The sequence below is a fragment of the Gopherus flavomarginatus genome, chromosome 10, assembly GCF_025201925.1.
Source record: "Gopherus flavomarginatus isolate rGopFla2 chromosome 10, rGopFla2.mat.asm, whole genome shotgun sequence".
NCBI lineage: Eukaryota > Metazoa > Chordata > Testudines > Testudinidae > Gopherus > Gopherus flavomarginatus.
The window spans coordinates 35248432-35276427 of record NC_066626.1 but is presented as its reverse complement, the minus strand read 5'-3'; the positions used below and the strand labels follow the sequence as shown (position 1 = coordinate 35276427).

Here is a 27996-nt window from a genome sequence, read left to right as displayed (position 1 = left end):
TACGAGCAAGAGAAAGACAATGGAAATCATAGGTCCTCTGCTTAGCAGTGATGGAGTACTAGTAACTGTAACATCAAGTATCAGAGGGGTAGCCGTGTTAGTCTGGATCTGTAAAAGCAACAAAGAGTCTTGTAGCACGTTATAGACTAACAGACGTATTGGAGCATGAGCTTTCATGGGTGAATATCCACTTCACCGGAAACAGCTGGCTAGGTGGTAGTACTACTGAAAAGGATCTGTAGGTTATAGTGAATCACAAATTGATATGAGTTAACAATGTGATGCAGTGGCAAAAAAGGCTAAAGAAGGGGTATTCACCCACAAAAGCTCATGCTCCAATACGTCTGTTAGTCTATAAGGTGCCACAGGACTCTTTGCTGTAACATCAAGGTGGCTGAGGTGTTTAATGCTTCAGTCTTCACTAAAAGGGTAACAGTGACCATATACTCAAGGAGCAAGGGGGAAAGCACGAAAGCCAAAATAGGAAAAGAACAAGTTACAGCTAATTTATCTAGATATTCTTTGTTTCAAGTTGAAAGATCCTAATGATATTCATATTCATCCTAGGGTATTTAAGGAAGTAGCTGAAGTAATCTCAGAACTATTAGCAATTATCTTCATGAACTCATGGAGGTCTGAGAAGGGCAAATAAATATAGTATCTAACCTTTAAAAGGGGAACAAAAGAGGACCCTGGAAGTATAGATTGGTCAGCCTAACTTTAGTACCTGGAAAGATGCTGGAACAAATTATTAAACAATCAAGTTGTAAGTATGTAGAGGAAAATAAGATTATAAAAAATAGCCAGTATGGGTTTGTCAAGGACAAATCATGCCAAACCCACCTCATTTCCTTCTTTGACAGGGTTACTGGCTTAGTGAACATGTAGGAAGCAGTAGATGTGATCCTGATTTTAGGAAGGCTTTTGACACAGCCCCATGCGACATTCTCATAAGCAAGCCAGGGAAATGTGGTCTAAATGAATTTACTATAAAGGTGGGCACAGCTTGTTGAAAGACAGTACTGAGAGTAGTTATCAATGGTTTGCTGTCAACCTGGTAGGGCATATCTAATGAAGTCCTGCAGGGGTCAGTCTCGGGTCTGCTACTATTCAATATTTTCATTAATGACTTGGATAATGGAGTGGAAACTATGCATATAACATCAGCAGTTGACACTGAGCTGGGAGGAGTTTCAAGCACTTTGGAGGACAGAATTAGAATTCAAAATGACCCTGACAAATTGGTCTGAAATCAACAAGATGAAATTCAGTACAGACAAGTGCAAAGTACTACACTTGGCAAGGAAAAAACTCAAATGAACAACTACAAAATAGGAAACAGCTGGCTAGGCGGTAGTACTACTGAAAAGGCTCTGTAGGTTATAGTGAATCACAAATTGATACGAGTCAACAATGTGATGCAGTGGCAAAAAAGGCTAAAGAAGGGTATATTAACAGAGGTGTCATATGTAAGACAGAAGAGGTACTTGTCCTGCTCTATTCGGCACTGGCGATGCCTCAGCTGGAGTATTGTGTCAAAATCTGGACACCACTCTTTAGGAAAGATGTGGACAAACTGGAGGGCATCCAGAACAGAGCAACAAAAATGGTAAACAGTTTAGAAAACCTGACCTATGAGGAGAGATTACAATAACTGGATATATTTAGTGTGGAGAAAAGAAGACTGCTATCAGATCCCTCCTCAGTCTTCAAATCTATTAAGGGCTGTTATAAAGAAGACTGAGATCAATTGTTCTCCATGTCCACTGAAGGGAGGGCAAAGAAGAGATGGGCTTAAACTGCAGCAAGGGAGATTTGGGTTAGATATTAGGAAACACTTTCTAATTTAAGAAGGGCAGTTAAACTGTGGATTAGGCTTCCAGGGAGATTGTGGAATCCCCGTCGTAGGAGATTTTTAGGAACAGGTTCAACAAACACCAATCAGAGATGGTCTAGTTCCCCTGGTCGTGCCTCAGACGAGGGGGCTGAACCTGATGACTTTAAGGTTCCTTCAGCCCTACATTTCTATGCTCACCATATCAGTATAATTACACCACTTCAAGGCTTTAGAACTACCATTTTCCCCAACATAGTACATTGTCTTTTCATGTCCATGTGTAGAATGCATTTTACTGAGTGCAATCAGGTTGTATTGTGAAAATGAGGGCAGAATTTGGTCCTAAATGTGTAAGGGTAGGAAATATGATGGAACAATCAGAGGGTAATAACTGAACATTCAAAATAACACTTTGCCCAGAAACTGTTTATCAAGGCAAAATGGTTTTTAAAACCCTTTGTCTTATCAGGAGAGCCTATCCAAGCTCATTTAAGAGACAAGTGACTGAAAATAAGGTTCTCTCACATTTCTATTTTTTTTAGTTACAGATCTCTAGAAGAGCTCAAAGAAAAACATTTAAGCAATATTACCATCAACTTACTAGTTTGAGGCGGCTTTGTTTTTTTGACTAAAATCAGAAGGCTTTATAATGACTACAGTAATGCCAGAAAGGGCTGCAGGAAAAAATAGGACAGCAGTATGATCCAGCAGATAAAGCTTAAGACTGGGAGTAAGGAGACTTGATTTCTAACAGCAGTTCTGCCACTTAACTTGTACTAGATCACACAGCAGGTATTTCATTTCTGTGCTTCACTTCCCCATCTGTAAAGTGTGTGTGTGGGGGGGGGGGTAATTATATTTTCTCACTTCTGTAAAGTGCTTTGAGAGATACAGATGGAAAATGTAATGTAAATATAAATTATTATTATTACTGAAAATAAATGAATGGCAAACTGGGCTAACATCACTCCCATGTGGGCCTGAGTCCCCATTAACTCACCTAGTGGCAGGACTAGAGCCTAAAAGTCACTAAGTGGCAATAATCCCAAGACTCACATGTTCTCAGAAGCAAATTCTTACTGGTGCCAATTAGTGCTCCTATGTTGTTTCTACCTGCAGCCAAATGGAACTCAGAAAGGTGCAAAATTGTTTCCTTCTTTTGAAAACAGACTCCAAGAAATCACTTAAAATCTCTCCCTATCAGCTGAAAGGGCCACTTATAAATAAGAATGCAACCAACATCAGCACCAACAGAAATTAGAAAATTAAAATGTAATCCATTTGGTCAAATGATCCCAACAGGAAGTGACAGATAAAACCAAACCAAATTCTAGTGCATTCATAAAATATCATCATACAATAAACTTGTAAAATCTGGTTTTTGTCTCACTTTTACCATGATATAACCTGGTAGCCTTCAGTTACACTGGCGTAAGTGAGACCAGAACCACGTCATCAGTGCTTTTAACATTTAGATTTAATTAAATTATGTACTTGGTGCAGACATTAGTAGGTGAGGTTCTATAGCCTACGTTATGCAAAACTAGACAATGATAGTGCTGCCTTTAGGCCTTAAAATCCATTATAGTTTCTCTCATTTAAAAGAGCTTTTTACTCATGTCAGCAAGGGTGTTGCTCAAAGGTGATGGTTTACTGAAGCAATAAATAGATAGAAAACCAGATTGTGGAAATCAGATCTCTCAAGTGCAGTCTCATGAAGTTTGACATCATCAGCTTCATTAGACTGTGGCCTGGTCTACACTACGAGTTTAAACCGATTTTAGCAGTGTTAAACCGATTTAAAGCTGCACCCATCCACACAACGAGGTCCTTTATATTGATATAAAGGGCTCTTTAAACTGGTTTCTGTACTCCTCCCTGACGAGAGGAGTAGCGCTGAAATCGGTATTACCATATCGGATTAGGGTTAGTGTGGCCGCAAATCGACGGTATTGGCCTCCGGGCGGTATCCCACAGTGCACCATTGTGACTGCTCTAGACAGCAATCCGAACTCAGATGCACTGGCCAGGTAAACAGGAAAAGCCCCGCAAACTTTTGAATTTCATTTCCTGTTTGCCCAGTGTGGAGTTCTGATCAGCACTGGTGGCGATGCAGTCCCAAATCCAAAAAGAGCTCCAGCATGGACCGTATGGGAGATACTGGATCTGATCGCTGTATGGGGTGACAAATCTGTTCTATCACAGCTCCGTTACAGAAGACGAAATGAGAAAGCATTTGAAAAAATCTGGCTATGATAGACAGAGGCCACAGCACAGTGCTGTGTGACAAGCATAACGGAAAGCCAAAGAATCAAATGGATGCTCATGGAGGGAGGGAGGGGGTACTGAGGACTCCAGCTATCCCACAGTTCCCGCAGTCTCTGAAAAGCATTTGCATTCTTGGCTGAGCTCCCAATGCCTGTAGGGTCAAACACATTGTCCGGGGTCTTTCAGGGTATATGTCGTCAATTTACCCCCCCTCCCAACCCGTGAAAGAAAAGGGAAAAAAATCTTTTCTTGACTTTTTTATACATCACCCTATGTCTACTGTATGCTGCTGGTAGACGCGGTGCTGCAGCAATGAAAAGCAGCATCCTCTCCCCTCCCCAGTGGCGGATGGTACAATATGACTGCTATCCATTGTCATCATCAGCCCGCGAGTGCTCCTGGCTGGCCTCAAGTGAGGTCGGCCGGGGGCGCCTGAGGTAAAATAGGAATGACTCCCGGTCATTCCCGGTAGATGGTACAGAACGGCTGATAACTGTCCTCATCATAGCAACTGGGGGCTTAGTTCCATCAGCCTCCCCCCACGCCCCTTCATGTCTAAAGAAAAGATTCTGTACTGCCTGGACTATCATAGCAGTGGGATGCTGGGCTCCTCTCCCCCTCCACACACCGTTTAATGTCCTGCCTGGGCTATCATAGCAGCTGGAGGCTGCCTCTCCCTCATTTTATCTCACTAAAAAGTCAGTGTTTCTTATTCCTGCATTCTTTATTACTTCATCACACAAATAGAGGACACTGCCACAGTAGCCCAGAAAGGTTGGGGCAGAAGAGAATCAACGGGTGGGGTTGTTGCAGGGGCACCCCCCATGAATGGCATGCAGCTCATCATTTCTGCGGGATCTGACATGAAGCAGCTCTCTGGTGCTCTCTGGTTCTCTGATACACTGGTTCTCTAGTACACTTGCCCCATATTCTAGGCAGGACTGACTATTTTTAGATAAACCATAAAGGAGGGATTGACAAGGGGAGTCATTCCCATTTTTGTCTTTGCGCTCCCAGCCGACCTCAGTTAAGGCCAGCCAGGAGCACCCATGACAGCAGCAGACAGTACAGAACGACTGAGAACCATAATCTCACTGCCAATTTACAATGGCACAGCAGATGGTACAGAACGACTGGTAACCATCTCTGCTACCTTGCAATGGCAAATGAATGCTGCTGTGTTGCGCTGCAGTACCGCCCCTTTCAGCGGCATCCAGTATACATACGGTGACAGTGACAAAAGGCAAAACGGGCTCCCTGGTTGCCATGCTATGGTGTCTGCCAGGGCAATCCAGGGAAAAAGGGCGCGAAATGATTGTCTGCCATTGCTTTCATGGAGGAAGGAATGAGTGACGACATTTACCCAGAATCACCCGCAACACTGTTTTTGCACCATCATGCATTGGGATCTCAACCCAGAATTCCAATGGGTGGGGGAGACTGCGGAAACTATGGGATAGCTACTCACAGTGCAACACTCCAGTAATCGACTCTAGCCTCGGTACATGGACGCACACCACCGAATTAATGTGCTTAGTGTGGCCACGTGCACTTGACTTTATAAAATCTGTTTTACAAAACCGGTTTATGTAAAATCGGAATAATCCCATAGTGTAGACATACCCTGTGTCATAAGATCCCAGCAGAGCAAAGCTATTAGAGTGCATGTAGATGATGATCACATTGGTCCCTTCTGACCCTGGAGTCTATGAGTCTATGAGATGGGGTAACCTAACAGATTAAATTAATGCAGTTGACTAAACCTCTGAATAGAACACACAGCCAGGCCATGAAGCATTTTTGCTGATACACATAATTGCTTTACATAGGCAGCATCTTGAGGGATTCATCAACTAATACTCAAAAGTGATGCATCATGTGGCTGTTTCTGTGCTCGTGCCAACTTAGAAAGCTGGCAGCAGCTCCACACATGGTAGTCTGCCAATTTCAGCAGGGCATAGGTACCCCCTAAAAATGGATTTAGTATAGCCTGCATAAAGGTAGAAAAATTACACTTCTGTGCCAAGAGGATCCTCTTGATAGTGAACATTATCAAATAATGGAAACAAGCTTCATTATGAAAGATCTCATCTATTGTCACTTTTGGACATTACACCTTTGTATGCTGTATATTTCCAGTTTATTTCACCAGTGAAGATACTGCACGTGAAGATGAAAAGTTGCATCTCATTAGGAGGCATGATTGTATTATGCCAAACCTTTAAAACTTCTCTTATTCCTTCAAGGTCTCCTTTATTGAAGCTGAAGACATTTTTGTTTGTTTGTTTGTTTTAAACTATCCTTGGTAAAGCAAACTTATGAATCTTGAGAATACAGTTCAGTTCTTGGTGAAAACACAAATATGCATAAAGTGTCAACTTCCATAAGCAACAAGGGGTCCCAAGATGTTGGTTGGATAACAGCATGATTTAAGGACTCTGCAACTCTTGAGTCCTCATCTTACAAGGAAAGAGGAAGGTGCTCGTTTTGTGCTGATGAAGACATTCTGAGTTAACATTCCATGCCAGAAGGTCTTTGCAGAGATTTGTAGGAGATGGCATGCAGTCATCAGCCAGTCATCTAACTCCTACTTGTTGCTTTGGTCTTTGGCTGCAATGTTTATCAAATATAGTATGCCAAGTGAGACTGGCACCAACAGAGACTGAAGCTGTCAAATGGATTCTTTGACACTACTGCTTTCACCATGTGCTTGGGGATGTGGTTCCTACATTCATGTAACATTGATTGTGCACTAGCCTAAACAGGACACACATAAACAATACAATGCCACAGTATGATAAAGAACGACAGAGAATGAAATTTGTAATTCCTTGGCTTTCTGAAGTGAAGATCTTCTGTAGCAGAATATTAGAACACCCCTATACACAGAGTAATGTTTTATTTTCCCATACTTTGCACCTTGTCTAATTATGTCCAGGTAGTAACAGTGAGAATGAGAAGCTATAAGTGTGAATATGATCCCTTCTACATGAGCAACTCATTCTAAGCATGAAAAACATGCATGATCCCGAGTAACCTAGCGTGTGTGTGGTGTGTGTATATATATCTCCCAAAAGTTTGTTGCTGTTTGTTGCGAATGAGTAAACAATCATATTTTGTGAGGCATATGCTCCAAGAAGAATGCATTAACATGAAAGGAAGTTCTATGCAATGTTAGAGGATAAAATATAGCCCTGTGGTAGAACTAAACAGGGGTACAATAGGAGAAGATAGCCTGGGTCATGTACACCTCTACCCCGATATAACGCTATCCTCTGGAGTCAAAAAATCTACCGCATTATAGGTGAAACCACGTTATATTGAACTTTCTTTGATCTGCCGGAGTGCACAGCCCTGCCCTCCTGGAGTGCTGCTTTACCACGTTATATCCGAATTCATGTTATATCAGGGTAGAGGTGTATGTCTTAACTAGAGCTAGGAAAACCTGAGTATGACCCAAGGGTTTAAGAAAATATAGAAACAGGAGACAGGAAAGCCTCAGATTGATCACCCACCTGAGCCTAATAAACTATAACCTCAGTTTTCTGGAAGGAGACAACATAAAAACGCTTAAACATGTTTGTTGTTATCTAATTTAAGCACATCTAATTGCACAGCTCTAACATGTTAATGTTAGCAGTCTCTAACATTAATCGACAGGCAAGTCTCCAGTTAAATTATACACACACTTTCTGTCAGGTGCCTCTGCTCTCCCCTCAAAAAAAATAAAATAAAAAGTCAAGGCAGGCCAAGGTTTGGTATCTGTCTTTTATAAGCAAAAAACTTGATTTCATATCTAATATAAATGCCATCAACGCAAGCACTGAAGTATTTCAACTAGACCTAGAAATCTTTATTCTTAATGCTTAAAAAAGCATGAATTGACTAGGGATGAAACTGATCCCAGTCTTCCCAAGGTTTAGAGGGGTTTGGACACACGTTTTGGAGCAGCACATTACAGAGATAAGAGCTAGTCAGAAAGTTTAGATTTAACTACAAACTTCCCTAAGGATATTCTAATGTTTTGGCTAGGGCCCATCTGTAGAGCAGACAAGCAGCTATGGGTCTCAGCCCACAAACACAGCCCTCCTTTCCCCCTCATCTGGCATGTGGACATATCACTGCCCCTCCCCCACACCCGCAATCCCATGTGCTATTTACATCTTTACACAATATGTAGTGGGGAGAGGGTTCCCCATTCATTCCCTATGGCAAACCAAAGGATATAACCAAAGCTAGACGTAACATATTTGTAGCCAAGGAATGTGTGTATTGGCGGGGTGGAGGGGGGGTTTATAAATCCAGAATTAGGTGTTATTGGTCCTGCGCCCTCATTATCTGGCATCTATAAAAATGTAAATTCTGATTAACTGGCTTTATCTTTTCCTACCTACTATGCTAAAGTTTGTCTGACATAACTCACCCAACAACAAATTAATTGTATGAGCTGCTCACAGTTTTATTCGTTAAACAGCCAGGAAGCTAATTATGCAAGTTCAGAAGCATATGGAGCCCAAACGTATTAACCCTTTTATGCAAGAATTCATATGCATTATATTCATTTGTGTGTTGTTGGCAGCATAGAGAAGTTCCAGGATTCAAATGAACACAATCACTTTTCAATGTGCAATTCATATTAACTGCACAATGATTCAAAACAAATTATTTTAACTAATACTATCTAATAACTTCCAGTTTATTAAGGGAAACAATTGCACCTATCACTGATCTGTTTAAATGCATATTTTATAAAAAGTCTCATTGTGGCAGGTAATCAACTGATTTTTTCATGAGGGTATTTTTAGAAAGAGCAATTAATATTAAAATCAGTCTGTTTAAAATTCATTAGAAAAGAGATGGGATTCTAAAGCGTGCTGTTTCTCACAAATAGCGCAATCGATCTACCCATAAAGTGGGTACTTAGGTTGCACAAAAGGTTAAGTATGAAACATTCCAAACATTTTAAAATGCACCTAAGTCAGAAAACAGCTGTAGCCACTTCTAAGTTACATTTCCCACTTATTTCCTACCACATACTTTATTTACAGTTTTACTTCCTGAGATGGCCTCAGGAGATAACCAGCTTGTTTCCATGAAGGTCTCAGATGACAACAGTTATATAGTCTTATTGCAGCATATTTCAGTGCAACACAAACAATATGATTGGAGACAGGGGCGGTGCTTCCATTTAGGTGACCTAGGTGGTCACCTAGGGCACCAGGATTTGGGAGGGCGGCATTTTGCCACCCGCGGCAGCAATTCTGCAGCGGGGGGGTCCTTCCACGCTCTGGGTCGTCGTCGTCAATTCTGTTGCAGGTCCTTTACTCGCTCCGGGACCCGCCGCCGAAGTGCCCGGAACACTGGGAGCGCGGAAGGACCCCCCCCCCGCTGCAGAAATTGCCGCCAACGACTGGGAGCGTGGAAGGACCCTGCCTAGGGCGCCAAAAACCCTGGCACTGCTCCTGATTGGAGACAGTCTAAAGAAGCAAACGTATACACCAAACGTAAATGCTCTTGCTCAGGAGTATATGTCCAATGTTTGTCTCTTAACCATGCTTGTATCCAAATCAGGAACTCCACAGAAAAAGAACATTAGGTCTTAGGCCCCTACAATAATCAGTATAGTGTGTTTCATGTATATAAGTTTAGTAATCTCACTCTAGTCCCTATTTTCTCAAAATAAATTAATAGTGCCTCCTCAATAGCTTAGCAGTGAAATAAAAAGGGGGCGACTAGTTATGACAGAAATGTATATGTGCAGAACTGTGTTGGGAAAGGCACTTTGCTATGCTTGATTCCAAGCACCGCTAATAGGTCCTGCTCCTACTGACAGTGAAGTCAATGACAAAGCTCACAATGTGTAGGATCAAGCCCTTAGTCTCCTCATCTGGCATCTCTCTGAATTTGAACTATTTTTGAGTTAAGACATGGGTAAGCTCGACAGCCCTGGAGACTGGTCTCCCATTTTACCAGAGAACAGGAATGGCACAGGCAGTGGCAGACGAAACGTTACATAACAAAAGATGAAGCACCTCCAGGAGTAGAGAGACACATTCAAATTTCAGTGGCCTATTTAGTCCTTGGCCTAGTCGCTGAGACTGACCAGGGTGATAGAGCTGATAATTACTTTCCAACAGAAAACTCACTTTCCATGGGAAAATTTTATGTAGGAAAATAATTCCCATCTCTACAGCTCCCTCACTCCTCAACAACCTACCTACTGGGATGCCTCAGAGCTGGAGCTACAAGGCCTTTGGGCAGCTCATAAGGTAGACTGCCCTGGAGCCAGAGCTCACAGTCTCTCAGCAGTCTGGAAGCCCTGGCTCCAAAGCCCCAGGCTCTCCACACAGTAGGCTGTCAGAGCCCTAGACACCTTGGGGAGCCTCAAAAACATGTTGAACAGGTCAAAACAATGTGTCATTTTAATTTTTTCATAAAAAGATTTTGAGATTCCACTGGAAATTTCAGAATTTGGATTATTTGTCTCATTTCAGAATGATTTTCTTGTATAATTTCAGAATTGCCTGTGGAATGGGAATTTCAGTTTCCACACAAGTCTAGTGGAGTTCAGTGGGGTGGCGCTTATTGTGATTTGGTTATCTGTGCACTAAGATCTGAACAGATGCCGCTAACAGGTGAAAGATTCCAAGACTCTCTAAAGGGGCGAACGCTTGCAACTCCCAACTCTATCTGAGATCAATGACAGAGATCAGGGTGGTTGCCCCTCAACTCTCTCAATCTAGAATAGTCTGGGTTAGGAAATACAGAGCATATTCACATACAGCTACACTAAGAAGGAAGAAGAGTCAGAGTCATCAGTCCTTTTTATAAAAACAATTTAAAAATAGAGAGGTGAGAGAACATTTCACTAAGGAAACAAACCATTCAAAACAAAGAGATGAAACACAATACACAATTGTGCAGGAAAAGTAATGTTTGATACTGATTCCTCAGTTAGCTCAGTTAGCTCTACAGAGTGAAACAACAGTAGACCTACAATGGCTTCGCCTCCTTTGAATTCTCACACGCCGTGAAGTATTTCAATACAGAGTGCGAACAAGAAAAGAAAAGTAAATACTGCATTGCAGTCTGTTTCTTAGTGTCTTCAGGCATAAATCACTCCAGCAGTGAACCGTTCCGATGTCACTGCCTCCAAACACACTATATATCAGGGAAATTCATACCAATGAAACGTCCAAATAATATTTATAGAGGCTACTTGTTTTCCTGGGGGCGCCAAAAGTCTGCAAATACGTTGGGTCAAATAAACTGCAGCCAATGTCAAACAATAGATAATGGAGCAGGAGTACTTACGTGGGAGGAAATCCTCCTTTAGATGTCTGCCTGTTAAAGAACACTGCACCAGAGAACACAGGCATTATGCTTGGATGGTCGCTATTGAGCGAGCCCTAAAACTCTACTATGTCTCAACAGGTTTCACTAGAAATAATCAAGCTTCCACTGCTGTAAAGAGTTATTCAACAAACAACAAAATTGGCCACAAAATGTACTGGATGGATTATATTCAACCAGCGCTGCTGCTGTTCTCTTTTCAGGGATAGCACTGACAAGCTACTGGGAAGAGTCCAGCCAATTGCTGCATATTATGATTATGAACACTTCTATGCAGAGGATGTAATCAGCTCTATACATAAGGCCTGAGCTACAGCCTATTCAAGTCTTTGGTTCCTTTATTTATCTCGCTTCCTGGCCAGGAGTGATGGTCATTTGTTGTGAGATTGACAGGGAGGAGTGCATTTTGAGAGGATGTTTATATAGATCCATTAGTCCGATCAGAAAGTTACTTCAGAACCAGTAGCCTGATGCTTATTTTTCCGGTCTCCAATAAGCAATATTTAAAGATATACTGGCAAAGTTGAGAGGTCTGAAATTAGACCAGGAACACATTGTATCATTCCTTTTCTGTGTCTTCCTGTTTCATTTTTGTGAGCTGGAAGGATATTGGATCTTATAAGACTCATGCTCTCATAAGAACTTATAAGACAAAGAAATCTTACATCATTGAGCTTTTTAAAAAAAATCCCTTTCAAGATTGGAGATATAGATGCCCCCTCAAGCATTTATTAGTTTAGATTCCAAACAACAAGAACAACCCAGCTACTTTCTTTATCCACTAGCTATCCTGACCCTGAGTTGTTGTGAACTCAGTGATATCTGCAGTCCTGCAGGTGAAGTCCAGGTTGTCCTTTCTTTTGTATCAGCTAATGCAATAAATATTCATGGAAGTTGTGCAGTGTTTTCAGAAATTACATCACAGCTGACTGGTTTACACTATGACTTTAAACCCAAGTATTATTCTCTCTGTTTCACAAATGTGGAAAGAGAATCAGATGTGTCAAATGCCTTCCCTGAGGCCACACAGGATATGTCTACACAGCCTGTGGGAACACACTTCCCAGCCTGGGTCAACAGACCTCACACTTTAATAATAGCTGTGTAGACAGAGCTTTGGAGTTGCAGCTCGAACTCTGATGCCTAGGGAGTTGGGTGGGCTTCAGAGCCTGGCTGAGCCACAACTTCAATGCACTGTCTACATAGCTATTTTTACAGCATTACTGCAAGCCCCAGCTCACCGAAGTCTGGGTGGAGAGGCTCGCCACCATACACTGTACATGTATACCTGTAGTGACTCAGTGTCAGAGTCTAGATTAAGCCTCAGAGTTGTCTGGCTTCTGGTGGTGTGCTCAGACCCTTAGGCAATAGAGTATCAGTCAATCTTCATTGTATTCAGGAAGAATGAAAATTCTAGTGGCATCCACAGAAACAACATAGCAGTTTAAGTGACAAACTACTTGACTTACACACTGAATAATTTAGTTTACAGGCCAAAATTCCTAAAGGTGCTTCAGTTTATCTTTAAGAGTCAGTTCATTAGGAATTACTATGTTCTATTAGATGCTAAATCCTGGATGCAGTCATTTGGCGATCGTTATGGGATGGCAGCAGCACTAGTAATTGAAATAGTGCAGCCAGCTTTACATTCTTCCCCACTACCAGAGCTGATGTCAGCAATAGGCTGGGCTGGATGGAAATAGTAATAGGAGCACTGCTAACTCTCAGTTCACTTTTAAAGCTTAGTTTGAATATTACAGAGCCATCTATGGTTATAAACCCAGTTTGGGTAAATCTGAGATTAGGCCTCTGTTAAGGGGCGCACCTTTAGAGAACCCCTTGTGTCAGTGCAAAATTTCACTGCATTCTGGGCTGCAGCGCCTCCTGCAGGCCGTATGCCTCTCGATGGGTCTTCCATGGCTCAGCCCTGTGGCCAAGTAACTTAAAGTTCAAACCCTGGGCTACTCAAAGTTCCAAATGATGTAAACAGAACATCCTTCATCTCTCCTGAGCTGGACTCACAGTTCTTTCTCCCTCTCAGCAGAGCACTCACACATACATGAGCTTTGCCCCATGGGAGTCCTAATGCAACAGCAACTGGTGTTCCACCCCTGCTGGACTTTTTCTTTTAGTCTTTGTTTCTTATGCTCCCTGTGGGTGTCTTTTGTTCCCTGTTCCCTTTTTGAACACCAGGCCCAGGACTGCCTTCCTGGACACCTGACCCCTTGCTCCATGGACCTATCACAGGAATTAGCACTATTTCTGTGGTTCAACTCACCACCTACAGTCAGACCCAAATAGCTGGGCCTCTCCCAAGGCACACCACCAGTTCTCCTCTCTAAGCCAACAACCAGAGGTTCCCTATTGTCTCTCTTCCCCCCAGGTCTCTCTCAGTTTTTCTTCCGGGCTCCCCCAGTTACCTCAAAGTCCTAACTCAGGGCTCTTCCCATACAAGAGTCTGCACTTCTTCCTGGAGGCTCCCACACAGCTTACACACGAAGGCCTTCCCCACCAATAGAACTCTCATCATCCTGGGATTCCCCTTCCAATCTGGTCAGCTTCCTCCTTGTACAAGTCAGCTGCTCCCTGGCTAGTTGGCTAAAGAGCCTCCACCTGGAGAACCTACATGCTTCCAGGTGTAGTTTACATGGCCAACATAGGCTAGTTAGGCCCTGGTTCTCCCTGGCAGCCTCTCCTTCATAGAAATGATTTCAAAGCGTTTTAATTGTGACATCAAGTGGATATCCAAAACATTTAGGTACTTAATCACTTGCATTTTTCTAAGTATCTGCTCTGTATAAACTGGATTATTTCAGGAGCAGCTGTAAAGCAAGAGTTATTGCTATCGAATATTCTGACATCATCTGCTTTAGCACTAATTAGTGGGGGTGGGGGTTGAATGGATTACCTAAAACTTATCTAACACCTGAAAATGATCCTCTACATTATACGTCATTAAAAAAAAAAAAGATTGGAAAATATCTACCAAGCTTTCTCCAAAACAAATTAAATTTCCTAGCATGACATCCTCTATAGGAAAATACAGTGGCAGCCTTGATTACTGCAAGCTACCAAATAGCTACAGAGTTCATTTGTATTTATCAGTGACTTCAACATTTTGGGACATTTTTACTTCAGTGGAGTTACACCAATCTATATCAGCCAAGAATCTGGCCCATTAAAATCAAGTTCCTTGTTTCTATCCTAGACATATGCATGCTTTCTCTACTGAATTGATAGGATCTAGCCCTTGAAAAACAAGGAGCTGTGGATGATTGATATACACATACATGTTAAATATATATGTTGCTATGTGCAACCTAGAGTGAGCTGGTATATAGAGGGACCAATATATTTTAAGGAAATAAATGACAAATGTTTGAAAAATATATAAGCTTATTTAATGGACATTCTCCCACTCAATATTATATCTGTGCCAAAAGTTTTATATGGTACAAAATCTTCCATTTGTACAATAGCACAGGATTCTTTGCTACATTATTGGTAAAAAATACATGGATTCTACATGGGGCATGCATCCGACAAAGTGGGTATTCATCCACGAAACCTTATGATCCAATACATCTGTTAGTCTATAAGGTGCCACAGGACTCTCTGCTGCTTTTACAGATCCAGACTAACACAGTTACCCCTCTGATACAAGGGGCATTGACATCAAAAGAAAAAAGGTTCCTTAAAATAAGGACAAATGGTTACCCTATTGGATACAAAGTAATATATTTAAGCATTGTTAACTGGTACCTTTTTAGGGCTCTGTTTTCTGGTGTGTTTTTTTTTCTGGGGGCAGAGGGAAAGGGATATTATATTTGCTTATGTAACTAAATAACACATGATGAGAAGTTCCTACTTACCCAAGCAGGGCTGGATTAATGCAAGGGCTTTAGGGGCTGCAGCCCAGGGCCTCGGGAGAAGCGGGGCCCAGTGCAGCAGGGCTCAAGCAAGCTGCCTGCATGCCACGGCCCCAAGCCACTCCCGGAAGTGGCTGGCTGCTGGCATGTCTCTGGCATGGGGGAGGAGTAGAGCGGAGGCGCCATGTGCAGCTCCCATCCTCAGCACCATCCCTGCAGCTCCCATTGACCAATTGGGAGCCAGCCAATGGGAGCTGTGGAGGGCAGCGCTTGCAGGTGCGGGCAGTGAAGGAGACATGTGGTCCCCCTGCCTGCAGGGGTGCGCAGATATGTGGCAGCAGCTGGCAGCTTGCAGGAGCAGCATGGAATGGCAGTTAGCCTGCATGAACTCTGCTGCACCGCTGGCTGGCCAGGAGTTGCCTGTGGTAAGCACCTGCTGGTCGGAGCCTTCAGCTTGCACCCCCTCCTTCACCTGAACCCCCTCTGCCCCAGGTCAGAATCCCTTCCTACACCCAAACTCCCTCTCAAACCCCGCACCTCTCCTGCATCCCAACATTCTGCCCCAGCCTGGAACCCACTCCTGCACCCAAACTCCCTCCCAGAAAGAAACTAATATAACAGCTGTTCCAAGGTAAGAAGTAGGCTATTTTGTATTAACAACTATATTTTACATGTTTTAAGACTGAAATGTAACCACAGAACAGCCTTATGTTAATTAGAAGGCAAGTTTAGTATAATATTAATAGCCTCAATGCCATAATTGTGATCTTTTGTTCTAAATTAGGAAGACGGCTTGTATACAGGGGCCCCACAAAATCTAACAGTCCCAGGCCCACAGGAGAGTTAATCCAGCCCTGTACCCAGGTATGCAAGTTGCGTTCTACAGCTCCCTGTAGTAGAGTTACCGCCAGAACCAAAGGCTTCTTATACAAGGAAGGTTAATGTGAACTCTAGCCAATGGCTTTTGGGAAAATGCAGGTTAATAACTGACGGTTTTGTTGTAGACATTTTATTGACTAAAGTAAAGAATGTGGTTTTACCAAAAGAATTTTATATTAAAGGGTTTATATTAAACAGTCTGCAGCACCTGCAAGTTAAGTCAAGGAGGAAGTGGTCATATGAAGAAGGAGAATATAATTATTTAGGTGATGGATTATGTGTAATCCCTTCCTATAAAGAGGGCAGAGTTACACAGACAAGGAAACATCTTTTAGTAGAGTTTAGAAACTGCTAAATTTAATGTGGAAGGAAGTAGAAGTCTGAGCTTAGCAGAAAACTGTAGGTCATTGATTTTATTTCTAGTTTGTATTATAAATTAGCCCTCAACTCTTTAAATTAAAGTAATATTTTAGATATTTGTTCTTTGTAATAATTTTGAAATAAAGACATTTTTACTTCAATCCCTCCACATATCTTCAAGAAAATATCCCTTACAATATCTCACTTTGCTTATGCTCTACGGTTCAGTAACACATAAAAATTGATATGATATGACCTATAGAGGCCTGAAACTGGCATTCCTAGGCATAGCTAGGAATGTTACAAAGTAGGGCCCTAACTCTGCAATTTTACAACCAACTTCAATAGAGTCCTCTACACAATCCATCCACCCATTGTAAATTATAGGATTCCATCTTAACCTAGCCATCAAAACCAATCTTGACTTGTGGCAATACTCAATGTGAGCTAGAACAGGTAACTGCCTCCTGTACATTACAACAGATGAACTGTTTTTCTAATGGCAAAAGAATATTACTGTCATAATACGCTAAGCCAGGATTCCAGTCCCTCTACAGTGCTAACATGGTTATGCAACTGAAGTACTAAAACATCTACAGTGACTGAACAATAATAAAAAAAAAAATCATGTTTGTAGGTTACAAAGCTATCCAAATAAAAAGTTTTGCTTAACCGACGGACACAGCAACGTTTTACCTTAACCTTCAGAAATCAAAAGAACAAGTTCATGATTTATAATGGAAAAATCTCTCACTGTAACTATAGACTTAATAGGATGTATATAATTCTAGGTATATTATAATAAGATTTCCTCAATTTTTCTGTTCTCGTCAAACATTATATTTGACATGTAACGGGTTTAATTTTACTTCAATTCCATTTAGCTTTAGTTCTAATGAAAACTTGAGACTACCTAATGGCGTTTTTGATTTTCCTTGAAAGTTTTTTTTTTACGTTAGAAAAGAAGAAGCAATTTGCCAACACCGTAGATAGTTACACATTAAATCAGATTTTTCTATAGCTAGATATTTTACCATGTCCATCCACCTTCCAGACCATCTTCTTTCTTCTGTTTATGACATACATTGTTTGCTACAGCAATAATTGCAGTAGCAATAGTCTAGACTTTCCTGAACTTTCTTGGATCAAGCAGGTGGAGCAGAAGAGAAAAAGAATCCAACAAATTTAAGCACCAAATGCAGTATAAAGTAAAAATGTGTACAGAAAACTAAGAAAAACAAAGGAGAGATGACTGGGTTTATTTGTTATTTATGATACAAGAAAGAAGTTATGGATTTGATGCTAGAATCATTGGGTGAAGTTCCATAGCCTTTATAGGAGGTCAGACAAGGTGAACACACTGGTCCCTTCTAGCCTTAAAAATGTATGACAATTATTCTCCTTTAAAATGTTCTCCTCTGGTAATTAACCATAAACTGAGGAAGACAATTGTCTATATTCTTTTAAATGTTTCCATTAATTAATGACTGAAGAGCAGATTCACCTCTGCACTGATGCCAGCACTAGCAGAGGGAAGACCATTTGTGCCTTCCCTATTTAGGGGCTGTAAGGGCCAGTTAAGCCTTTGGTACACACTAAGGCAAGCCCTTAGGACTGCTTTCACATACTGTAACAGTTTATATGGACTTCTGCAGGAGTACAGAATCACTAGATTGCAGGTCTGACCTGACCACACCTCCTCCCACTCCCAACACAACCAAGCTCACCCCTATTATACAGTTGGCACTAAGATGAAAAGGGCGTTCCCACAACAGAGGTATTTCTCCCCAGGACTTATACCTGTCCAATGGCCCCTGTGTTCCAGCTAAGCTAGCACAAAAGAGGGTCTTAGAGCAGTGATGAACATAACCCACTTTCTCCTTCTAAAACAATTACAGGTTGCATAATAGAAACAATTCTAGCTAGATATGAACCCTAACCATATCCCTGAATTAAATCCCTCCCAAACTTTTAGATTCCAAAGTTCTAGCACAATAAAGAGAGGCCAAATATTCCTATATGAAAGGTAAATTCTTTTCTCATGTATGAGCTTCAGTTCTTTGAGTGGAACTTGCTCTTAACACTAAGATATAGGGGAGTTTTTTGTAAATGATGCTTGTATAAAACTGCAGTTCAGACGGGCGGTATGAGCTCTACCAGCAGCGTCAGAGACTTCTGCCACTATTCCTTTAAATGTAGTTTGTGTAAGGAGTGAATAATTAAAGGAATAATTTCGCTCATTTATTATTTGTTTTCTTAACTGAGATACCAGCTTGTTTTGGCTTCTCCCTGAAGTACCAACACATTTGGACTTCACACTTTTAATATTCAAAGTGTCTTAATTCAAGGAACAGCAGCTCAGGTCAAGACACTCCTATTCCAGGAAGGTGGTATTGTGAACCCTGTCACCTATGAACTCAGAATCGAGTATTATGCAATGATTCATTTGGGACAAATGTGGCCCTCTTCTCCACAGCCACAGAAGGCCAGCACTTTGCCAGCAGTTTTCATGCACAAGCAACGCAGATAGATTTGGGGCAGCCAGGAAGAGGTGCACATCCACTGTCCTCTGCACAGCCTGCAGATCAGCTCTCTGGTGACTCCAGGGCCACATGGATCACATGGAGATGGGGCATGGCCAAAGGTTTCATTCCTGTTAAATCTCCAGGGCTCCACCACAGAAGAAGTGTATTAGGGCAATAGGGTTGCTACAGCCTGCAAAGCCATTCCATTCCCTGGAAGGAAAAAACTTTTTATCTCACCATATCCATAATGCCCAAACCAGTTATTCTGGTTGGATTCTGGGCTGATGACTTGCATGTTAATACTTAGTCAAACAATTACGTTTGCTGATACTTCCAAAATATTCCACCGATAATCAAAAGGCTTATGGTTTCAGATAGAACTAAGGTGTCTCATCTTGGAATAATCTGCAGAACTACATATATAATGCTTGTATTTGAAATTCTGACAGAAAAAAACAAAACCAACTATGCATACAGATGCAGCACGCAGCTATTAAACACAACCTAGCTTCTTATTATTGAAATTAAATACAACAAAATAAAACTCATATGAAACTCAAAGATTAATTTGGACCAGTTTGCAGGCCAGAGAAATCCTCATGGTCTCCTCACAAGTGACAATGAAAGCCTTACTGAAACCACAGTTTTGAACTGATGAAACTGAGATAGAATCATGGGCTTTGTTGCGCTCCCACAGGTAAAATTCTGTTCTGGAATCACAAGCATAGCTCCCATCACCTTCAATGAGAACCGTGCATGGACAGCTAATAGTGGAATTTGACTTTAGAGTTATGTTCATTTCCCTTAACAGACACCTTCATGTACTTCACCTATGAGATGTCAATTCCCTTAGCTAATTAGTAATTAATTTATAAATAGAGATTCTTCTTCAGAACCATGATACATGTTGCAGTCCTGCTCCACTCACCCCATCACTGGAACACTTGTTTTAATACCACTGTGTGCGCACTGAAATCAGTCCCTTTCCTCACTATTTCCTGCTTTGAATAAATATGGTCTTTAAAGAGCTCCCCTGAAACAATTAACATTTAGACTCAATTCATTCAATATTCTTTGCAATATTCACAATCTCACAATGAAATCATAGGAGAGGCTGAGGAAAGTGCTCAGCTGGTTCTATCTGTCAAAATAATATTTTTTCATTTTAGAATACTGTAAAATGTTTTAGCTTTAACAAGTCCTATAGGAGGAACAATGTTTATGGGGTTGGCTCCTACTTACAATATGGGCATATTGTGATTTTCAGATTCCTTTTGGGTTTGATAAGCCTCAAACTCCTTGCATTTGCTTTACATACTCTCAAAGGAATTAACCTTATTGCTTTGATATGCGGTATAGAGTGAGGCTGTTTTTTATTACATTAATTAGTTATCATAATAAAACTGACCCAATTTACTAATTAGAGACAGTTGAAAGAAAACATTTAATCTAGGAGGCTAGTAATAGCAGAGAACCTTACAAATACTAAGTCAACTTAAAGTCTGCACCAATGGAAGTCCCTATAAAGATTGGTGGTGGTCTCCAGTGATAGAAACTCCATCAGGTGACGTTGTGGCACAAAAAATGGCTGAAACACCTCTACCACCAGGGCCCTCTCTGGCGTTCACAGGGGCCAGCACTGTCCCAAAAGCACGCAGAGTTGGACAGAGTGGCCAAATAATTCAGTGCATGTAACCAACTGTCTTTGCCAGCTGGTTTCCTAAAGTGCCCTGATCACGACTTAAAGCTGACTTCCACTGAAGGAACACTGCAGGCAAACAGGTGGTAAAAACTCTCCTTCCCACACTCAGGATGAATCCCCACTCTGGGCACAGGAAGCCTGGTAATTTATACCTTCCTGTACTACATCTAATCCTCTAAATGCTGTAATGTACCATAGGTTTGAAATTAAAATCAATAATGTTCCGTCTGCTATTTACACGCTAGATTACATCTGTTGCATAAGCCTTTCACACCTCCCCATCCCAAAGCTAATGCTCTTCCCTTGCTCACAAAACACTGAAGAGGGAAACTGTTATTTAAGTAAGGTACATATCTGAGTGTAGCATATACTGACATTAGCCTTTAGAGCAATGGCCATTCTAAAAAAACTATTAAAGTGTTGTGGCTTTAGGAACACACTGGCTAATGGATTTATTCTTCGGCATTTAAATTGCCTGCATGTTGTAGATGTTAGCTGAGTGACTATATAAGCCTCTAAGTGTTTAAAAAAAAAAGAAATCTATGCAAGACAGGAATCATACAGCATCCCTATGAATATCGAAGACCCTCTCAATATAGGCTAATTCACCTGCACACCCAAGCAGTGTGAATTACAGCTAATTTGAATACCTCAGACAGCTATATACTTACCTAAATGTACCACCATTTCCAGGAGAACAAGTACCAGCTCTAAAGGGAACCATTTCTAATGGTGACATAGCCATAAAAATGCTGATTCTGAAGATAGTACATGCAAAATAATGTCACAGCGTAGTGGGTAGTCAGATACAAGAGGTTACCTGCATTTGGATTTGGGCAGTAGTTATTTTACTGCCCATGTCTCTCTTAAACAAAGTGACTGAATCTAATAACTACCATATATTTTAAAAAGACGCTTCATTCTGCTATTAAATACTAGTAACTGCTTATAAAATAATTCTCCCCTGTATTCATTAGTCACATTCAAAAGCAACAGATCTTACCCAGGAAACAGCACAAAAACAAGGAGAGGATCTACTCACATTCCTTTGAGTCGTTGCCACATTTTCTCAGTGTGTCCTCCTATTTGGTACTTTAAAGAGGTGCCTTCCAGTTCCCGGGCTGTTTCGGTAGCTCTAGCCCCCATGGTAATTGTCCTACAGCAACACAGTTACAGTCAGGCTCAGCAGCAAGTAAAAGCATTCCTTAGTCCACTACAAACGCCAGAGGAGCCACACGTTATACAGGAGCAGCTCTCATCTATCAAAACATTTCAGAATTACAAGGAATTCTAAGGAAAGCTTCTGGTTGAATTGCTATTCACTTTGATAGACAAATCCACTCTCTTTCTCCCCCTAAGCATACAGCACTATAAACAGCTCTTCTGACCTCACAAGTCTACTCCATGCATGTGAGCCAGCTACTATACTACTCACTGACTGACGGCTCAAGCTCTTTCCCCATGCACTTCGTTTGTTGTAGGGATGTGCACTGAAGCACAAAAGCTTCCTTAAAATGTATGAGAATTCATTGCCATGCAGGATAAATGTGAATGACTTTAGCAGTCCAGAAAATTTAATTTTTTTATTTTTTTTGCTGTGCAGGTTGGAGAAGCAGGCTGCAATAGGAAAGCAGATGGTAGAAACCAATATCAGCTGCACCACAGTTAGAAATGAATGCCTGCTTAAATGCCAGAGCTTTTGTCTCTTTAGATGATCCTGAATTGGTCTTCAGTGAATAAATATCTACCAGCCTCTTAACAACATAACTGAACAAACGTTAAGTTGGGACTCTAAGACATGTATAAATCCCTTCAGAAGAGTAATCAGAGAGCTCTACAGGTTGTTATTGAAGGAATATGCTGTAATCATGACTATTCACCTTCTCCTAGCAACTCCACACAGTAGGAAACTGTCAATTTAACTGGTAGAAAATGCAGCAGCTGCAAGACAGCCTGCTCAGTGAATCCTTTGGGACAATAGCTTGCGTGTGTCAAAATCTGATGTTGCACTGTTTGTGCACGCCAGAGAAAAAATTAAGTGCATGTAAAGAGCAAAAGGAATGAGAACTAAGTGATCTGCCAGCCATGCAGCAGATTGCCAGCTCTATCTCTACAGCGCAGACCCATGCGTTTAGTTACACAGCCAAAGCTGCTGTTTCAATAGAACTGAGGTTAGTTCTGCATCAGTATCTTTCATTGCTTGCTCAACTGTGTTTGCAGAGCTTTTCAAAATTCCATCTTTATTTTATAAACATCTTCCCTCTTGTTTTGTGAATAGACACGGATCTGCAACTCTGGAGGAAGATCCCAATAGTCCTAGATACCACTAGCTTGTCTGGGCAGCAGTTTCAACCACAGAGCATTGTGTGTGTTTAAAAGTAACAAAGATGTGAGGTTATGCAAGGTCTCCATCTGAAATGGCTGGCAGAGATGGGTGAAAATGCCAATGAAAAAGAAGAACAATCACAATAATTCACTGTCACTGAAGTTCCCCTATCATTTCCCTTTATTTTCCTCATAAGTTTCCTAATACTAGGATGATTTCCTCTCCATTAAAATACATTTTAATATCCCCTTTATGTCCTATTAATCTCCATTCTGTACTGGCTCTTCTTCTTTCTTCACTGATTTCTGTCAGAGAGATCATTAGCTGATGCCTTTCATATCTTTCCAAAAGGTTTCACCTCTCACTTGCACTGGTTTTAAACTGGTGTCATTATACTGGACTTCACTAGACATATTCCTGATTCACACAGGCATAAGAGAGAAAGCAGAATCAGACCCATAGATTTCAATGGGGCTTTTTCAGAAAAGTCAGTGCCTGATCCAGACCTCCCCTTTTGCTTGCAGTGAAGAGTGTCACATGACAAAACTGAAGAACCACAGAAACAATCACTTTCTTTAAACACTGTACAAAGCACTTATTAGATTAAGAAAGAGAGTAGGAGCTGTAACACTGTCCTTCTTTTGCTGCTGCACTAAGGAACTTCTTCCTAGAAACCTCCCAGTCCTGTTCTGCATGGCATCTTGGTACAGTTTTAAAGAAATAGTATACATAACCTCCCAGGGAGTAACAGATATGAATCACTAGCACTAATGTGAATTCTTTCCTGCCCCCTACCTCTCACTCCCCTGCATCTGAAGCAATGCAAAGAAAATAATTATGTATTCATACACTCCTCCAGGGACAGAGGGAAATTTTAAGTCCCTATTTTTCCTCATAAGGCATTCTCTGCCCCTGTAGTACGATGCTATGATGGGAAATAGTGCCATTTCCTAGTGGCAGTAACACCATGTTTACGCTGTTCTTTCCCCCCAATGGAACAGGAGTGGTTCAGAATATCACGTTTGATATTCTGAAGAGGAGAAAATGTTGCTTGTTCTTCAGGTGTTACGCTCTAGTTGCTCCTCACAGGTAGGGCAGAGGTTATGTGCAACCAAGACAATACTGTTATACATTGGGAAACTGCATTGAAGCTGGTGGGTGTAACAGCTGCCTTTCATTCAGGATGAGTGTAAAAAGCAGTTGAGTTCCTTTGTGAAACCAGATGGCTGAAGCAATGGGAGCACCTCACAGAGCACTGACGCATGGCAAGGCTTGAGTAGAATATGAACCATGTGGCCCAAAGGAGTTTCTCTAAGGACTGATATAGCAAACACAGGGGCTAGAAGATTGATTGGTGGAGTTTTGATTATTTGTGTGAGAGAGAGAGATGCATCAAGAAACACACAGAAGCAGACACAAAGAAGGTAGTAGAAAGCCAAGGAGACAGCCAGCTCAAGCACTGAGTGTGAGGTCCAGAGAAAAGCTAGAGAAACAGCTTTTGGGACAAAGTGATGCTAAAAGAGGCTTAGAACTGTGAACAAAACAAACCACTTAGTTGTTTAATTCCTACTGTGTTCAGGGAAACAGGACTGTACACATTCTTTCTAAATAAACAGGATTGGATGACAGATATCTACTCCATTACCAAAATGTGGAGCCAGGCACATAGGGATAAACAGGTATTCTTCACCCACTATTTCCATAGGAAGATGGGTAGGAGTCAGGATGGATGGAGAACAGACAGAACCTTAGATCTGCCCTCATCAACTCGCTGGTCAGGAGGACAGCAATAAAATTACAACCTCCTCCCTGATCAGGTGAGAAATTATGGCTGCCTGGGCTGCTCCCTTATGGTGGGCTGTGTTCTAGGCAAAATCTAGCCTAAACTAGTTCCAAATACTAACCAATGGGCAATTATTTTAGGAACAGGCATTTACCCAAGGGGCTGGCAGCTGAACTGATGAGTGTTTTTTTTTTTTAAATGTAAAGTAATAAATGTTTTTCTCTGGCCTCTCCATGTTCTTGTTCTGGACAACTTGTGTCATGTTCTCAGCTTGCCAGGTTTTAGAACCCATTCTCCTCTCTCTCTTTAAAAAACAAAAACAAGCAAACAATCTTTTCATCTCTTGCCTGCATCTTTTTGAAGTTTAGCTTTATATTCCTGGGTTAATCTGATATCTGTTCATTCAAAACAAGTCTCTGGGTACTGGGCAAAGCTCTAGTGATTCAGTTTGGAGATTTTAAAATTTCTTTTGCACCCTGCTCTATCCCCCTACCTAAGGCCTGATAAAATTGTCACTGTGCCACTTAATCCTCAAACAAGTACTTAAATCAGATGCTGAAATAGAACATGGTATGCCCCCCCCACCCCTTCCATGATTCAAAGTACATCCTTTCCTTAAGAATAAATGGAATGTTGGCTTTAGGAAAGAAAGACACAGTGTCTTAATATACAGGTAAAAAGGCAACATCCTTCCTTGTACTATGAACATTGAATAATAATCAAAGTTTAAAATTATACAGAAAAATCCACTTTAAAAAGAGGGAAAAGCCTGCAACTAGACGGATTAGAGAGTTGGCCACTGGAATAGGATAAGGGCTAACACAGGTCTTGATGAGGAGGGTTAGAGATTTATTTTAGATAAATCCTTTACTCCTGAAAGGAAACAAAACATGCCACATTATTCACTATTCTGTTCAGTACCTGTAGATCAAAACTAGCACAGAAAGAGAAAGTAGCAAGAGACCTGAAGAACTGATTTCTCATACTCTCATTATCACTCATTTTTTCCAATCTTACAATGCAACCTTCCCTAATCAGGAGAACTGCAGGAGAGACAGGAACTAACTGAGGAATTTGAAGTCACTGAAGTAAGCAAGGCTTTCCCTCCAGTGAGGAAAGGCTCTGGCGAGGGGCGCTGCCTCCCTCCACCAGAGTCTTTCAACGACATATATGACTACACATCGCAGTGTGGATGCAGCCAGCTTTTCACCACCGCATGTAGCTGCACATACTCTACATGCTGCCACCAGTGGTGTGCAGTGTAGATGTAACCTGGGGCAATGCCTAAACTTAGGGCTGGTCTACACTACGAAGTTAAGCTGACTCAACTACATCACTGACGGCTGTGAAAAATTTCACACCCCACTTTACAGACCATTTGGGAAGGGCATAGGGATAGGTTACAATAGCCAAGTCTAGAGGAAACACTGGCAGTATTGTGGGAGTGGTGATAAGCACATTATAGATGTAGAAGATGTGGAAAGAACTGAAGATTTCAAATGGAGATACATTGAAATTGAGTGAAGGATAAAGACGATAGACTAGAGCTTGACGACATTCTTCATCCCTTCCTCCCCTCCAAAAATAAATCCCCTCCATGCCTTTGAGACATTTAACTGAAATAAATTAGAAGGAAATAATACATTTTTGGTCAGAACAAGCAGAAGACGACTAGGCAGAATCATTAAGGTATTTGGAGCAGATCATGAATTTCTTGGGCCAGTAATTCATGTAAGGAATGAGAAAACCCCAAAATCTTTCAGATGTGTGACCTAACATCTCTATTTAAAAAGCATGTGTGCTTAGTACAGTAGCTGTGGAAGTACAGGAGGAAGGACTCAAGAAGCAAATACTACTTTTGGGGAACATCATTAGTAAAATGGTTTGGCAACAAAATTGATACTCTGAGCTTTGGAAACTCTGCCAGCACTGCACTGGATGTGAAATGTATTACGCAACTTCAAAATTACCATAAAGAGAGGATCAGAGGTATAACCTTGTGCTCTACAAATACACAGGAACAGAATAAATGTTCTGGGTTTCACTGTGTCTCTTTTCAGCTTCCACAAACCAGCTGTATCAATTGATAAAAGTCTCTTCCATCAACCTCCTTAGGTGTTTTCATACAGCCATTATGGAGTAAATGATACTCTTTCCTGACCCCTTCTGACTAATAAAGTATCTTAAAACACATCAATCTAGACATTTCAGAGCCATGACTGACGTTTCAATGGAACCTGTGAAAAAACTAATTGCCAAGTGATCGCTCTCAGCCTAGAGGAAATGCAGGGAAGGAATATTCAAAAGGCATTAAGAAATCTGGGTTTGACACAGTGACTGCCAGCTTCTCCCACTAAACCAAGAAAAGGTTAAGGAGATAACTAGTTGACTGTGATGAGACACGGACATAGCAGGTAGCACAAAATGTTGTTCTAGCTAACAATTGTTTGAAATAGTTTCATTAGACATTCACTTTGAACAGCTCAAAGGAAACAAGAAAATGTTCCCTCTAGCTGTACTGTATTTCCACAAGGACCATGGCAACAAGAAAAAACTCCTTGATATTTATAAAAGGCTATAATGGAACAGATGCCATGGGGGGTGGGGGGGAATCTCTTCACCATCACACAAGGGATTTAAATTAGAAAACATGTCCACCAAATGCAGCCTTAACATAGCTTTCGCCACCTACCCTGCACCACCACTGAAAACAAACAAACAAACAAAAAGACTCTTTATTCTTGCCCTTTGATTCCTATCTTTTAACCAGTTACTGATCCATTGAGCCTTTGGTGAGAGACCTTGCCAAGGACTTTCTGAAAATCCACACACACTATATCCACTCTATTACCCTTATCCACATGTTTGTTGACCCCTTCAAAGAATTCTCATAGATTAGTGAGGTATGATTTCCCCTTACAAAGCCATGTTGACTCTTCCCCCAGCATCTGTGTCTCTGATAATTCTGTTCTTTTCTATTGTTTCAACCAATTCGCCTGGTACCGAAGTTAGGCTTATTGGCCTGTAATTGCCAGGATCACCTCTGGATTCTTTTTATAAAAACTGGCATTACATTACCTATCTATCAGTCTTC

At 41.3% G+C, this 27996-nt stretch overlaps 1 protein-coding gene across 4 annotated transcripts in view; it reads right to left on the bottom strand.

Annotated features, from left to right (window-relative positions):
- The window catches only part of PDE1A (phosphodiesterase 1A), a 287403-nt gene extending 264681 nt beyond the window's left edge, over positions 1-22722 (bottom strand). For 2 of the 4 annotated variants that reach the window (XM_050916414.1, XM_050916416.1), the window contains exon 1: positions 21836-22544. In XM_050916414.1, the coding sequence (XP_050772371.1) occupies positions 21836-21939 (104 nt within the window). In that variant the 5' untranslated portion in view covers positions 21940-22544. Of the gene's footprint in view, positions 1-21835; positions 22547-22673 lie in introns of those variants that run through there. The other 2 variants (XM_050916412.1, XM_050916411.1) reach the window with 2 other exon arrangements.
- Between the last annotated feature and the right edge of the window lie 5274 nt (positions 22723-27996).